The 15,769-nt window shown below is 57.6% G+C and overlaps 1 protein-coding gene across 2 annotated transcripts; it reads right to left on the reverse strand.

The window, feature by feature from the left end:
• Positions 1–9,132: 9,132 nt before the first annotated feature.
• Positions 9,133–15,210, reverse strand: CPLANE2 (ciliogenesis and planar polarity effector complex subunit 2). Of its 2 annotated transcripts, none has more exons than XM_065929897.1 (6): positions 14,947–15,210; positions 14,683–14,805; positions 13,156–13,308; positions 11,664–11,788; positions 11,256–11,392; positions 9,133–11,033 (listed from the first exon to the last, which is right to left on the reverse strand). In XM_065929897.1, exons 2-6 carry the CDS (start codon positions 14,792–14,794, stop codon positions 10,769–10,771), a joined length of 792 nt encoding a protein of 263 aa, XP_065785969.1. In that variant the 5' UTR covers positions 14,795–14,805; positions 14,947–15,210; the 3' UTR covers positions 9,133–10,768. The 2 variants fall into 2 exon arrangements, with proteins under 2 accessions (XP_065785969.1, XP_065785970.1); XM_065929898.1 differs by having other exon boundaries at positions 15,081–15,203.
• Between the last annotated feature and the right edge of the window lie 559 nt (positions 15,211–15,769).

The raw sequence follows: 15,769 nt of genomic DNA on the forward strand, positions 1-15,769 counted from the left end.
AAGGCTATCAGAGCTGGAGGGCAGGTCCACCAGGGCCCCAGTCCACCCTAGAGGGGACGATCCTTTCAGAGCAAAGACCCAATATCTCCTCATCATGATGAGGATGGATGTAGAGCTGGTGAGTTGGCCAGGAAGATGGGTGTGGGGTAGGGAGTAGGGCCCCTTCAGGCCCATCATGGGGTTCTGGGCCATCTGCAGGGCCAGGGTGGCAAACTCCAGATGGGGGCTCTCCTGCCAAAAGGGGCAACAGAAATGTGCGTTCCATGGCCCAAGTGGCTGGGTGTCATGACCATGCTTCCTGCCCTTTCCCATTTGCACAGGAGTCTCTGGGAATGTGGGAAAGATGTCTCAGTCCTTTTTGTTTCTGCAGGGTCTTTTTTCCCTAGGGTCTGGCTGAAAGCCTGTGGATGGGGATAGATGGGTGAGAAGACAGAGAAGTAAACAACAAATGGACGCACATGTGGAGGAGGGCTGGATGGTCTGAATGGCGGTGGGCAGAAGGTAGACAGGTGGGCAGGCAAACTAGACAGGCAAGCAGCTGACACGTCTGTGAGTGGGTGTGCAGTGTGTGGGTAGATGAACAGATGGGTGGGTGAGTAGATGACATATTCGTTTATTCAATAACTATCTTTGAAAGATTGATTTTATTTATGTATTTTGTTTTTGGCCGCACTGGTCCTTCATTGTTGTGTGCGAGCTTTTTTGAGGTGCTGCAGCTGGGGGCTGCTCGTCGCTGCAGTGGGCGGGCATCTCGCTGCGGTAGCTCCGCTTGTTGCGGGGCGTGGCTCCAGGCATATGACTCAGTAGTCGTGCCTCCCAGGCTCTAGAGCACAGGCTCAATAGTTGTAGCGCATGTAGCTTCTCCACGGCATGTGGGATCTTCCTGGATCAGGGGTCGAACCCATGTCTCCTGCATTGGCTGTCCTCCAGTGCCTAACCTTACCAAACCTTACATCGTCCTGATGTCAGGGGAGGGTGGAAGAGTGACCCAGGCAAACTGTCGGGAAGAGCCAGCTTTGTATCCTTTGACTCCAAAGTCAGAGCTGTTCCCAGCATGCCTTGTGGCCTGTGAGTACCGCAGGGAGCAGAGTTCTGGGGCTGCAGGGCGGAGCTGGGCGTCACCTCCTCTCCCTGGAAGTCACTGCAGTCTCCCCGAGGGGGGGGGGGGCGGGGGGTAAGTGTGGTGCTTTTGTGCTTCTGGTGCACCAGGAAAGCCATGGCCCAGGAAGGCAGGAAGTGCTAAGAATGCAGTTCCCGGATGGACCAAGAGATAGCCCCTCTGTAAAGAAGGGAGAGCAGGCACACCGCAGGGCAGGGCCGAGCCTGGGGCTGGGCCCCTTCCGCTCTCCCCTGACTCACCTGGGCCATGGGGCAGACCTCGGAAATATTCTATGTGGCACAATCACACAGAGTAGGCGTATGAGGACGGAACCCCTGCAGCACAGATGTCCTCCCTGTGAGCAAAGGGTACCCATCCTGGGAGGGTCTATCCTCAACCAGCCAGCGGTCCCAGCCCACAGAGCCCATCCCCACCCCACCCCTGAACGCTCCCAGTCATAAGGTACGCTGGTGCCGTGGCGACTAGGCAAGAGATGAAGACCAGGGTGCCCAGCAGAACACCAGGCGACAGCAAGGCTGTGTAGAAGGCTGCAAGGGTGACAGACAGCACGGGAGCCTCTATCTCTGTGCTCAACCCCAGCTCCCAGCGGTCACCCCACCAGGTGCACCTATCCAGGCAAAGCAGACAGTCACCTTCTCCCCTGTCTGTGCTATCATCCCCAGTGACCCAGGATGGGCACAACAATTGTCAAGGGTTGAGGTCTGTACCAGGCACCTGGTACCCAGCAAATCGCAGAGGCCCAGAGGGAGGAAAGGCAGGAGGCCTGCAGGGAAGTTCCAGAATTCTCTCCTGATGGCCCTGCGATGGAAGAAAGCCGAGTTTGTGGCATCTCCATCTTGCCCAGTGGGCGGGCGGCAGTGCAGACTGCCTGGGCCAGCAGACAGGCAGCGCCCACCTCTGCGAGTTTCTGTGTCCCATAGACTGTTCACTCTAGGATCTCTGCCACCTGCCAGAAAGAATTCTGCCACCAACTCAGCCCCCCAAGGTCCCGGGTGGACCCTCCCCAGGCAATTGACTCGCTACTCGGTGCCGCTGGGGAAACGGGTCGTGGAAAGCTCTGCCCAGGAGTCTGTGCCCAGAGCGGGGCCGAAGCCGAAGCCTCCGCCGAACGCGAGACCTAACACGAGGGGGCGCGGTGTGTAGGCCGGGGAGAGGGGGACAAACCGCCAGCTGCTGAAACCGCAGAGCCTTCTCCCAGCCGAGCTCTGCCTGGGCTGGGTGTGTTTCCGCCAGGCGAGCGCCTGAGGGGGCTGAACGGGCAGGATCGGGGGCGTTGGGGCATCGCCGGGGCCTCAGGCTGCGGACAGGACAGGCCTGAAACCTAAAGTGAGTCAAGCGGTTGTCTCCCTGGCAAACCCAGGAGGAGCAGACGAGCCTGGATCTGGCTAAAGCCCTTTCCCTCGGCAGGAGGCCCCGCCCGCCCGCGCACCCGGAGAGCTCGGAACGGGACGGGCACGCGCTGCTGTAGAGGTGGCTGAGGCGCAGGCGCCGCTGTAGCTCTGCAGACTCGTCTGAGTCCGGCTGGGGGGTCCTCGAGGCCCCGGCAGGGACTCCACTACCAGGGAGGACCCCGCCCCGTCCCACCCCTTCCACCTTCAGCCGCGCGCGCAGGCTCAGTTCCTCTGAGTAGCCCGCCGGCTGCTCCCAAGACGCGCAGCACGGCGCTCCGCCGGACTGCACTCCTTGAGGGGCCGGAATCTCCGGATGACCCAGGGCCCGGAGCCCCGCCTGTCATGATCCCTCGTGGGACGGACAGATCGCCTTCAGCGCGAGGGCCCTTGTTGTTGAGTTGCTCACTCGTGTCCGACTCTTTGCTACCTAAAGGACTGCATGCAGCACGCCAGGCTTCCCCGTCCATCACTGTCTCCCCGAGTTTACTCAAACTCATGTCCATTGAGTCAGTGATGCCATCCAACCATTTTGTCCTCTGCCGTCCCCTTGAACTCCAGCCTTCAATCTTTCCCCGCATCAGGATCTTTTCCAGTGAGTCAGTTCTTTGCATCAGGTGGACAAAGTATTGGAGCTTCAGCTTCAGCATCAGCCCTTCTAATGAATATTCAGAACTGATTTCCTTTAGGATTGACTGGTTTAATCTCCTTGCAGTCCAAGGGACTCTCAAGAATCTTCTCCGACACCACAGTTCAGAAGCATCAATTCTTCGGCGCTCAGCTTTCTTTACTGTCCAACTCTCACACCCATACATGACCACTGGAAAAACCATAGCTTTGACTAGACGGACCTTTGTCAGCAAGTAATATCTCTGCTATTTAATATGCTGTCTAGGTTGGTCATAACTTTCTTCCAAGGAGCAAGCGTTTTTTAATTTCATGGCTGCAGTCACCATCCGCAGTGATTTTGGAGCCCAAGACACCTTCAATAGCTTTCACTTGCATTTCCTCCTTTGAAATTCAAACGAGGGGGAACTAGCACCCTCACTTTAGGAACGTGGAGATAAACGCTGAGCAGGCCGCTGTCCACAGTAGTGGCTGCCCGTTTCCGTTGGTTGGACTCCTCCAATGTGCTGACTGGGGCGGAGTGCTTTACACACTCGCCCATTGAATCACCACAGCCCCTCTATGGCGCCGACACTAGGGTAAAGTCCATTCTACAGATGAGGTGCTTAAGTCACTTGCACAGTTTAGAGGGCTCGTTAGGGGAGTCCACGCGCCCGTCTCTGCAGCGCCCACCTGCTCCAGGAGCCCGGCCGCTCGCAGTTTCTGCTGGAACTTATCAGAGCTTTGTGGGAGTCGCTGCCACTAGGCGGGCCGCAGGAATCTCAGTTTCTACCACAGGAATCTCAATTTCTACCACAGGAGTGCTCAGTCCCTCCCATCATGGAGGCAGGAGGGTGGTTAAGGACGGGGTGCCCCACCCTATCCCCACTCCACCCTGGGTGAAGAGCTGGGAGCTGCATTTATCAGTCCCCCTAAGGCCCAAATTAAGCATGAAAATGGGTCAGCGGGTAAAGAATCCGCCTGCAGTGCAGGAGACAAGGGTTCAATTCCTGGGTTGGCAAGATCTCCTGGAAGAGGGAATGGCAACCCAGTCCAGTACTTTTGCCTGGAAGATTCCATGGACAGAGGAGCCTGGGAGGCTACAATCCATAGGGCTGCAAAGAGTTGGACACCACCAAGCGACTAAGCACGATCAAGGCCCAAATTAAAGGAAATAGTTTGCGCCCACAACAGTGATCAGGACTAGCTGGAAGCAGGAACTGCCCATTACAGGAAAAGGGCAGAATTCCTCCAGAGATAAGACCCTTCTTGCCTCCCTGTAAGAGATGAACTGTGGGTTGGCTACTCCTGCTGCTCGAGGTAAGCGGGGTAAGAGTCCTGCCTGGCCCCAGTCTCACGGATTTTGATCATCCATCCTGGATAAAAAGCTGCCGCTGGAGTCCGGCGCAAATGCCGCCGGGGAGGCGCAGCGCTCCGGGTCCTCCGGGTCCTCATCCTCTGTGCTGTCACCGTTCCAAGGGCAACAGGACCCCAGTGCAGGAGCAGGGCCAGAAGCTCCAACACGACCCAGCTGGGCCCTCTCCGCCCAGCAGCCCCTGCTCCTGGCTGAAGGTGAAGCGCGATCAGGGCCCCTTCTGCATCTCCTCCACTTGCTGTCTCTCCCCAGAAACGTCACCACTACTTAAGGAACAACGGTGACAAACAGCAGCCAGCATTTGCTGGGCCCTTAATTCAGGGCCTGGCCCAGGGTCTTACCCGCATTCACTTGTTGCAACTCAGAGGTTAAATGAGAGGGAGCCATTGTTTTCTCCATTTTACAGATGAACACAGAAGTAAAGTGAACACTCCAAAGTCACAGTTTTCACCTTCCTTCTGCGTCATCATCGCGAGCCTCTGTCAGCCTCCTTTGCTCCTAGGAACCACACCTTTCCAGAATAGAATCGAACACCAATTCTCCCCTTCACCTTGCCCCCACCGTCCCAGCCTCTGGGTCTGAGGTCACAGGGAGGGAGGGGTCCCCGGAGGGAGGGGTCCCCCAACACCCCCTTGCATGCATGCCTGCCAAGTCCTTTCAGCCGTATCTGATTCTTTGCGGCCCCGTGGACTACAGCCCGCTAGGCTCCTCTGTCCATGGGATTCTCCAGGCAGCAGTACTTGAGAAGGTTGCCATGCCCACCTCCAGGGGATCTTTCCGACCCAGGGATTGACCCCGCATCTCTTATATCTCCTGTATTGGCAGGCAGATACCACTAGCACCACCTTACCCCCAGTTTGGACTCTGGCGATTTGCCTCCACGTACAACTCTAACTTGTCCTGGGCCTTGAACCCCAGGCCTCCCTTTGGGCACTGCTCCCCACCCTTCCCCCCCCCCCCCTGTCTGCTCCATGGCAAGGGGAGGAGGATGGGGGTGGGGTGGGGTCACAGCTGCCCCAGGGTACCCGGGGGGCAAGGAGACCCAGGGCAGGACCCGGAAACGCTGCCCGTCTGGACTCACGCGTGACTCTGGAGGCCCTGCCTGGCAGACTCTGCGGGTCTGGCCCCTCCTCCCCTTCCTCACCCTGGGACCAGACACCTCGCTGGAGTCCCGCGTTGTCTACAAGGCCAGGCTTGGCTGGCGGCCAGCGGGAGCCTCACCTACTGGCGCTCTGCAGCCTGGGAAGGGCAGGGGAGGCACAGTGTTGTATTCTCCCTCCTGCAGGCAGCCCCAGGCTTCTCACTGGAAGAGCAGGACCAGGTGGGATCCTGAGAAGCAGGACCCAGAAGATGCCACTGGAGGGTGGGAGGACAGTCCGGGGGAACGGGGCACAGCTAGGAGCATCAGGGCGGCTCTGCGGCTCCACAGTCCCAGAGGAACGCCTGACTCAGCATCCCACCCGTAGACCACTGGACTTCTGTAACAACCCACAAACTAGGTGGCTTATAAACAATTGAAATATGTTTCACACTGGAAGTTGGGAGTCCAAGAGCAAGGCATCACCACCATCCAGTTCTGAAGAGGGCCCTCTTCCTTGTCCAGCCAGCACTTTTTCTGTGTCCTTAGATGGTGGAAGAGTCTAGGGGGCTCTCTGTGATCTCTTTTATAAGCGCACTAATCCCAATCATGAGGGCTTTGTCCTTATGACCGAAAAGTGAAAGTTAAAGTCGCTCAGTTGTGTCTGACTCTTTGTGACCCCATGGACACACCTGTCCTCTGTCCATGGGATTCTCCAGGTAAGAATACTGGAGTGGGTTGCCAGTCCCTTCTCCAGGGGATCTTCCCAATCCGGGGATCGAACCCAGGTCTCCTGCATTGCAGACAGATTCTTTACTGCCTGAGCCACCAGGGAAGCCCCCTCATGGCCAAATGCCCTCCCAAAGCCCCTAACGCCATCACACTGGGGATTAGGACTTCAATCTATAAATTCGGGTGACATAACCATTCATGACGGCATCACTGACTCAATGGGCATGAACTTGAGCAACTCCGGGAGATGGTGAAGGACAGGGAAGCCTGGCGACTCTTTGAGGTCGCAAAGAGTTGGACATAACTGAGCAAATGAACAACAGCAAACCATTCAGTTCAGAGCACTCCCCATCTCCAGGGAAGGGGGCTGGGAAGGGAAGAGGTCTGGGGGTCTTGACAAACAGCACCAGGGTGGGCTGCAGCACATACACCCCCAGCCCAGCCCTGGAGAGGACGGTGCCTCCTCCCACCAGCTGCCCGCCAGAGCCCTCGTGTCTGTGGGCTCAGGGCCCCGAGGGGCAGACACGGCCACTCTCTTCCCAAGGGTCCCTGTAGTCAGGGCTCAGCCGAGCTAGCCTGGGGCACCACCCTTTCCTCAGGCTGCCGCAGGGCCCACAGAAGGAGCAACAGGATATCTGTCTTTGAGCTATTGTGAGGTTTAACCTAATGTTGGAATTTCTGGCACCAAAATGGGGACATCACCTTCCTGACCTCCGGTGGCCTTCTGACACTCGGCAGAATGGCCTGTCTCCAAGGAGCTTTATCTGGAGGCAGGCTCTGCTCGACAGTCTGTCTGCCTTGGGCACTGCCTGTACGTTTGTCCACCCCTCCTCCTCCTGTGTGAACCTACCACACAACTTGTGGTGTCCAGTGCAAAACTATGGAAAAATTATTAACAAAGTCAAGATGGCAACAGCAGAGCGCTAAACCACAGCAGGCAGGCGTGGGGCCGCCAAGTGCAGGGCCCCCAAGGGTAGACGGCTCAGGGCCATGCCCATGAAGCTGGTCAGTGTTCATGTATGTGTGTGTGGCTTGCACACACATTCTCTGCGCATTTGCGCCCTGACTCTGCCCACAGCCCACCTGCAGGGCCAGCCTCCAGCTTCGAGGAGAATCTCGGCTCTGAGCGCTCTCCTGCCTTCAGCTCCTCGGTCTCCACACTTGGGAGGCCCCCGGGCTCAGTCTGCTGAGGGCATGCTCAGTCGTGTCTGATTCTTCGAAACACTATGGACGCAAAGGCTCCTCTATCCATGGATTTTCCAGGCAAGAATACTGGGGTGGGTTGCCATTTCCTTCTTCAGGGGACCTTCCTGACCCAGCAATCAAACCCGCGTCTCTTGCATCTCCTGCACTGGCAGGCGGATTCACAAACACTACAGCAGCACGGGGCCTGGGCTGAGGGGCTGAGAGAGCAGCTGGGACGGCAGGTGGCCTGTTCAAGTCCCGGCCCTGGTGTGGTCCCCACTTTGTTCTTACCCAGAGAGATGGGAATTGTCAACTCTCTGACTGGACCAGTGCTTGCCAGCGCCCTGCCCCACTGTGGGGAGGATCAGGGCTACTTCTCCAGAGCAGCCTCTGCTCTTGGCGGAGCTGGTGCCCAAGAAGGATGCTGAAGAGATAACCAGCTGGGATGCGGGGCCCCCACCACAGGTATCAATGGCTGCAAGGTCACATTCAGGTCCAAAGGCCGCCTTTGCGGGGTCCTACCTTGCACTACCTGGTGGGTAAAGTCTACTGGAGCCAAGAACACAGAGCAAGGGCCCACAGCAGGGCTGCAGGCCGCAGTGGGACACGCGGTGACCCAAGAGCGGGCGTCAGCCTGTGGGCGGTGCAGGCTGCGAGGCTTGGGTCCTGCCCGGGGACATTCCATCCCTGGGGTGCGGGATAAGCTCCAGTCTCAGCTCTGAATCTGAGTCAGGGGTAAGAAGTTGCTAAAATCAACGCTTTAGGGCCTGGGAAGTGTTGACAAGCCTGCAGGCAGTGCCCAGGGTGGACAGACCGGCAACTTGCGGGCAGGCCACCAGGGTGCTTAGGAGCCTGCTGTGCGCCAGGGGGAGAGGGGCAGCATCTAGTGAGGTGTGTGGGCCTGAGTCCACGAGGTCCAGGTGGCCACGCCTGTGAGTGTGCGGTGTGCAGAGTGGCCCTCTGGAGAGGGGTCTCTGAGGGTCTGCGGGCTGCCTGGCCATCCGGGGCCCTTCCAGCTGGGTCAAACTCAGGCCAGCCCTCTGCCCAGGGCCCATCTATGGACCAAAGACAGAGTCATCAGGGAGAGAAATTCTAAATGCTGGCTTGTAGGCACTCGCCCCCCACACCCTACCCCGTACTTGAGCCTGCATTCTCTAGCGTCTGGCTAATACAGGGGGCGCAGGTTTGATCTCGGGTCAGGGAACTGAGACCCCACGTGCCGCAGGGCAGCCAACCCGTACACCGCAACCAGAGAAGTCCGAAGGTCACAGCAAAGACCCAGTGCAGCCAAAACAAAAAGGCACCAGAGTGCCGCGAGCCTTGTGGAGACACAGGTGGACTCCATTTCCCAGCCTCCCCGTGGCTCTCCGAGGCCATGTGACTAGGTTTCAGCCAATGAACGGCGGGCAGGAATGAGGCATGGGCTGCGCCAGCCTTAGGCCAGGTCACAGAGACCTGCTGGGCGACCACCCACCTGCCTGCTCCCCTTCTGCTGACGGGGTGTTGATGGCCCAGGACAAACTGGGAGGAAGCTCAGCGAGGATCTCAGGCCTGGGCTTTGAATGCATGTTCGGAACGGGCCCCACACCCGCCTTCACCTCCACCAGAGGTGAGACACAGGAAGAAACATCTGTGAAGTGAAGCCACCACGAGCGCAGGGTTTATCAGGGACAGCAGATGGCGTCACCTCAGCTAACACGGGCTCCTGACTGAAGGTGCTTGAGATCTGGGGCCCAGATGAGGCACCCGCTCCCCGTCACCCTCTGAGACGCTGCAGGCGGTGCTGGAGGAGACACTCACGCCCTCGGACCCTGCACGTACAGGGCCTCAGTTTCCAGAAGTCCGGGTGCCCGGGGTGAGCGAGGAGGTCGGGGACCCCCAGAGGCCCTTGCCAGGAGACGGCACATGAGATCCCACCCATGACAAGGTCATGAGGGAGAAAACCTGACAGGCAAGGCGGATCAGGTTTTCAGGGATTTCGAAAAGCTGCCCCCGGCACCTTAAAGATGATATCTGTCTTTCTGATGCCTGCCTCAATAGACTACTCCCTAATTTCTGTGACACAGGCAGAAGGCCTTCCCCAATCTCTTCCCAAATAAGAATCAATTTAGAACTTTAATCAATAAGTTTCCCAGGTGGTGGTATTTTATGAAATTATCCAGGGTGAAAGGAGTGTTTTAATTTAAACTCCTTTGCTGGTAGTTTGTTAGCCAAATGCATTTATGCCCTTGGTACTAATATGCATGACTGCTTATAATACCCTAATCATAAAATAGCATAGAGAACCTGATTATATAAAGGCCCTAATAGACATAGAGCCTTTTTGAGGGGTGAAGGAGTCCTATTAGAAAACATAAGAAAAATTATTCTAAAGGTGGTTATTGGGTTGACGTTTGCTGGCTGTGTTTTTGCTTTTAATGTGCTAAGGTTGTGTTATAGAAGCCATTGTTAATACAGTTAAAGATCTAGAGAAATAAGAGCTTAGCCTTAGTGTGGTAATGATGAGATGGTTGTTACTTGTCAGCCAGGAGTACTAGGCAGAGGCTGCCTCACCAAAGTGGCAGAGTCAGTCTGGGGTAAACTTCTTAGATAAATGCAACTGACAACTTCTGCAGAAGGATTAATTTTTGTATTAACAAGAATATACTTCTCTGTACTGTTGCCCTATGAGACTGCTACCTTTCAGTTAAGGGCACCATAGAAACAGAAAATAGGTTTACATTCACCTGACTTGCATAAAATGTTAATAGGCCCCAAGGCCAAGAAGATAATGTACAAGACCCTCATAAACAAAGAAGTATGCAGAAAACACCCTGGTTTCGTGAAGAACAAGCTGATGTAATGTTAAACTATCTTCCCCTTAGAAATGTACTAATTTCGGGTATAAAAGCTACGGAAAAAATAAAGCATTGCCAGACTCTGCCAGACCCTGCAAACACCCCCGTCTGGTCATTCTCTCTCTCTCTCTCCCCCTCACAGACTTGGCCCTATCAAGGCTGGTCTCACGTGTCTTCTCTCTTGCGCGCGCAGACGCCGTTCATCCTGAGGGTATCCCCTGGATCCTGCCGAGGCTGGACCCCGGCAGGCCCTCAGACTGCTGCCCTGAAGGGCTGTGTGCCCGCCTCCCTGCGCTGAGCTCCCTGCCCTGAGCTCCTGAGGAAAGGGCCTTCCCAGGCCTCCACCCTCCCTGACAGGCCCCAGGCCCGTCCGAGGGGAGATCCGCATTTTTGCCCCAGCCCAGGGCCTGGGTCCTGCTCCGGGTCACCCGCGGTCGGGGTGCCCGCTCAGGAGCCGGCCACCTCTGGGGCGGGGCGGCCCCCTGGGGCAGGGAGCAGGCCAGCCGCCGCCTGGTCTTGCTGCCACAGCTGGTCCGCCAGGCCGTTGAGCACATAGGCGACGTCGGCCAGCCCGGCCCGGCCGTCTAGCGTGCGTCCGTCCGCCAACCGCCGCCCTGGCACGCTCTTCACCCGCAGCAGGGGCAGCGGCCAGGCCTGCCGGAAGGCCGCGAGGTCCCGTTCGGGCACGTCGGTGTGCATGTACTGGTCGAATCTGGAGGCGGGTCAAGGAGCCTGCGTGCCTCTGCCTCCCAGTTAAAGCCAGCCTCCTCCCCGTCCCTAGTCCCCGCAGCCCGGTCTGCGGGAGGCCCTGCTGCAGCCTCCAGGGAGCCCGTGGGGCCAGACCCCACTGTGCAGCGCAGGCAGGCTGCCGGACCCCCGCTCCGCGCCTCGCCAAACGTGGCCTCCTAACAGCCCCAGGGCCCCCGGAGGATACTTGGAGCCGATGACCATGCTGACCACGCCAGGGGCCTCGCCGGCTACTTGGGCCAGCTGTCCAGGGAGGTCTTCAAAGGAGGCCCGGTCAGTGAAGGAGAAGAGGAAGAGGAACGCGTCTGCGTTCTCCTTGCAAGCCTGGGGAGGGGGAGGCCAACAGGAGTCTGCTGTGAGCTCGTCACCTTGGGACCGGAAGCTGTAGGCCCGAGACATCTTCCCACCGCCCGTCCGTTCACAGCCCGGGAGACAGGCCCGGAGCGGCAGTGGCTGGTCCCGGGGCTCGGCTCAGAGCCCTCCTGGCTGGGCCAGCGTCCTCGGGCCCTCCCGCCGGCCCCTGGCGCCTGCAGACCGCGCAGGCCCGGCTCAGACAACCCGCCCCCCAGACCCCCAGGCCCACCAGCCTGCTCACCGGCAGCATGTGTTCGAACTTTTTGAGTGCAGACTCCCCGCAGTCCCAGAACTCGAAGCGGAACATGACAACGCGGTTGCTGGCCTGCAGCTTGGCCGGCCAAAACACCACGGTGGTCTGGATGCCTGGGGGGCCGGGTCGGTCACGCGGTGGAGGGGAGGAGAGGGCCAGGAAGGAAATCCTCAGTCTGATGGGGAAGGCACAGTCCCCGATGGGAGAATTCCTGCCCCAGGAGCCTCCAGCCTACCAGGGAGATGCAGCCCTAGCTATAACCGGGACAAAGCACCACATCGGCCAGAAAGTTTGTTTGGGGGCTTCCCGGGTAACTCAGCTGGTAAAAAAATCCGCCTGCAATGCAGGAGACCCTGGTTCGATTCCTGGGTTGGGAAGATCCCCTGGAGAAGGGATAAGCTACCCACTTCTGTATTCTTGGGCTTCCCTGCTGGCTCAGCTGGTAAAGAATCTGCCTGTAATGCGGGAGACCTGGGTTCGATCCCTGGGTTGGGAAGATACCCTGAAGAAGGGAACGGCTACCCACTCCAGTATTCTGGCCTGGAGAATTCCATGGACTGTATAGTCCATGGGGTCCCAAACAGTCAGTAAGATGGATTCCTTACCACTAGCACCAGCTGAGAAGCCCTCCCTCTTATGTACAGGGAGAGTTAGAGGTCCTGGAATACTGTCACATGTTGCAACATGATGGTAAATCAGCTTCCGGTGGAAGGAAATGAGAAAGGAAGAGAAGTGTTTTCTAAGCACCTGCCTTGTGCCAGCTCGAGGTTAGACAGGTTACCACCACTAGTACTGTCCTGTGCTCTGCTTAGTCGCTCAGTCAGACCCGACTCTTTGTGACCCACGGACTGTAGCCCTGGAAGATCCCTCCAGGCAAGAATACTGGAGTGTGGAGAAGGAAATGGCAACCCACTCCAGTATCCTTGCTTGGGAAATCCCATGGGGAGTTTGGTGTGCTATGGTCCATGGAGTCACAAAAGGGTTGGACACAGCTTAGCGACTCAACAGTAACAAATGGCAGTTCTAGGCAACGTCTGAGAACAAAAACTTGTAAGAAATTGGGGGTTGGGGCTGAAACCAAAATCCTATTGTTTACAGATGTGAATGTCTATTTAGAAAAACCAAAATAAACTGCAAGCAAATATTTAAACTTAAAAAAAAGGAACACTGGAGTGGGTTGCCATGCCCTCCTCCAGGGTATCTTCCCACCCCAGGGATCAAACCCAGTCTCCCGCATTGCAGGCAGATTCTTTACCATCTGAGCCACGGGGGAAGCCCGCTCTACTACTGACCCCACTATAGTCCCAAGGGGTTGGTACTATTATCCCTGTTGGACAGAGGCACTCATGTAGGCTCAGAGAGGTGCAGTGACTTTCCGGGGTTTCAGAGTAACAGGTGGGGCTGGTTACAGATTACGGTTCATGTGGTCCAGGGCGAGTCTTTTCTCCACCCCAAGGAAGGCCTCCTCGGAGGGACTCACCAGTGGTCTCGTGGTGCACCACAGGCACCTCCAGGCCAGCCAGCTTGGCCACCAGCGCTGTCTTGCCCACGCCACTCTTCCCAGACACGAAGATCTTGTAGCTGGCAGTGTCGATGGCCACAGGAGGGGGAAGCACTGGTCGCTCAAGCAGCCCTGAGGGAAAGTGGGAGCCAGGTGGGGTCGGGGGCCAACCTGGGGCTTTTTTGGTGCCAACCAGCCCTTCTCTATGCAGTACCCATGACAGAGGCTTGCCATACAAACAGCATCCTCGGAGGAGAAGCTCTGCTGGAACCCCAGTGCTCCCGGAACCAGGCCAGTGCCTACGCCAAATAACACCTTTTTTTAAAAAAAAAAGCTCCATGCATGAGGTGCTTTTTGTTATTTTTTGCTGCACCACAAGACTTGTGGGATCTTAATTCCCCTGCTGCTGCTAATTTCCTACCAGGGGTTAAACCCGGGCCCCCACAGTGAAAGAACTGAGTCCTAACCGCTGGACCATCAGGGAATTACCTGAGATGGTTTTTATTAATACTATTATCACATATCCCAGGTTTTTCACAGGTGAATGCAAGGTTTTTTCTAATTCTTTCCTCAATGGAGAAATAGCAGCAAAAGTATTCTTAAGTATTATAAATAAGTTCCTTAGAATCAATACTGTCAGATCTTTATGAATGTTTTAAATTAGTTAATTTAATGAATTCAGTGTTTCTTTCTTTTTGCCAAACCATGTAATTTGCAGGATCTTAGTTCCCTCACCAGGGATTGAACCTGGGCCCACAGCAGTGAAAGCACTGAGTTCTGACCACTGGACTGCCCTGAGTGTTTTTAATTTAAAACTTGCAACAAAAATAAGTATAAACTATGATCCATCATAGCATAGGACCTGGAAGTCTTTAAGTGTGGGCTGCCCTCTCACTCTCCCGTCTCAAGCATTCTGGCGCTTTGTGTCTCCTGGCCAAAGCTGGACTCAGGGTTAGGGTTAGTGCAGTCCATGCCAGGCCCCTCTGCGGGCCTGTCAGCTGGATGAATTAGCTTCCTCCTGGGGAACAGGGGTGTCTTATCCTGGAGACAGCAGGATATGGAAGAGGCTTGCGCCTGCTCACTAGGGGAGCTGGGACAAGTCTGCAACGTGGTATTGAGAAGGCTAAATTGGCGTCCAGGGTACAAAGTGCCCAGCAGAGGGCCTGGCGCCGGCTGAGGGCTCAGTCAACAGCCTCTCTGGTGACAGGGGTTCCTGGCAGTCTTTTGTCTGTTTCCATGTTCCTGGCTCTGATGATGGAATTAGCTCTAAGGAGATTTGGGGGTGGGGCCCCACGATGGGGCTTCTAAGGTTCCCAAGGATGGGGAGAGGGTGGAGCCGGGCCTCAGTGCCCGGTCTCTGCCCCCCGCCCCTCCCCCAGGTGACCCCCCTCCCAGGGACAGGCAGGGGAGGGTCCCCCTCGACCCCTCCCCTCCCCCGCCCTCTCCCCCAGGTGACCCCCCACCCCCAGGGACAGGCAGGGGAGCGGCAGCGGAGGGGGCGCTCACCAAACACCCGCCGGCGGCTCTTGCGCAGGACGCAGGCCAGGTACTCCTTGCCCTGGGCGCTCTCGTGCCAGTCTGGGACAATTACCGAGCCCGGGGCGGCCGGCCTGGCCATGGCTGGGCGCCCTGACGTGGAGGGAAGGCGGAAAGCAGGGCACGGGAGATGGAGAGGGGAGCTGGGTCAGAGGCTTTCACCTGCCCCCGGGCTCCTCTCTGGAGGCCCCCGCCCCCGGAGGACGGGGCGAAGGTGCAGCCCCAGCTTCTTACTGTTCCGATTGAGGCTTCCGGCCTCCAAGCCCCCTTGCAACACCCCGGCTCCCTCTCATCGCGCAGATCGCGCTAGACGGCCACCCCGTCACCGCTCCAGGCGGTGTTTGCACGGCCCCCGAGCCGCCTGTCACCTCCGGGGAGGTCACACGGCCTTGCTTCTCCTCCGCCTCCTCGATCTCAACCGCCAGCGCTGACATCGGCGGCCCACGCGGACAAGGGAACTCTGTGGAGCCCTGCTTGGAAGGCCCGCCCCGCCGCCCAGGGCCGGCGCTCAAGGCGCAGGCGCGGAGGCTGTCGTCGTGGAGACGCGGGGCGGGGCGGGGCGCAGAGGGGCGGGGCGGGGCGGATCGCGGCGGGGCGGATCGCGGCGGGGCGGATCGCGGCGGGGCGGGGCGCGGCGCGGGGCGGGGCGCGGGGCGGGGCGCGGGGCAGGTCCGTGCGCCCGTGCGGCCGCGCGGGCCACGGGGCCGGGCCTGGCCTTCGCCATTGTTCTGTTCCAGCCTCAGTCTTCCTTCCAAAATTTGAACAAATCTCCCTTCTGCCTCTTTGCTCCCCAGTTTCCTCTTCTATAAAGTGGAGGTAAAATGCTGTTACCTCCCAGGACTCTTTACAACACTCACAAGTCCTTAGCAGTGTTCAGGACGTTTAGTCATTATTGCTGTAACAATACTATCATTATTATTGATCTTGCTTGGCAGGAACTCGACGTCAGTTGAGCACCTGTAGCCTCACCGATGAGGAAACAACTGCTGAGAGTGGTCAAGGGACTTGCTCAAGGCCTGAAAAATGAGTCTGAGGCTTTCCAGTCACTCATTTCTTG

The sequence above is a fragment of the Muntiacus reevesi genome, chromosome 3 (genome assembly GCF_963930625.1).
Source record: "Muntiacus reevesi chromosome 3, mMunRee1.1, whole genome shotgun sequence".
NCBI lineage: Eukaryota > Metazoa > Chordata > Mammalia > Artiodactyla > Cervidae > Muntiacus > Muntiacus reevesi.

Excerpts from the sequence above, each read along its gene's own strand:
- CPLANE2 (XM_065929897.1), bottom strand. The coding sequence starts at position 14,794 with ATGGCCAGGCCGGCCGCCCCGGGCTCGGTAATTGTCCCAGACTGGCAC. Across the intron at positions 13,309-14,682 it reads GAGCCGCCGGCGGGTGTTTG|GGCTGCTTGAGCGACCAGTG; the intron begins GTGAGCGCCCCC and ends ACTTTCCCTCAG. Across the intron at positions 11,393-11,663 it reads AGTTCGAACACATGCTGCCG|GCTTGCAAGGAGAACGCAGA; the intron begins GTGAGCAGGCTG and ends CCCCCTCCCCAG.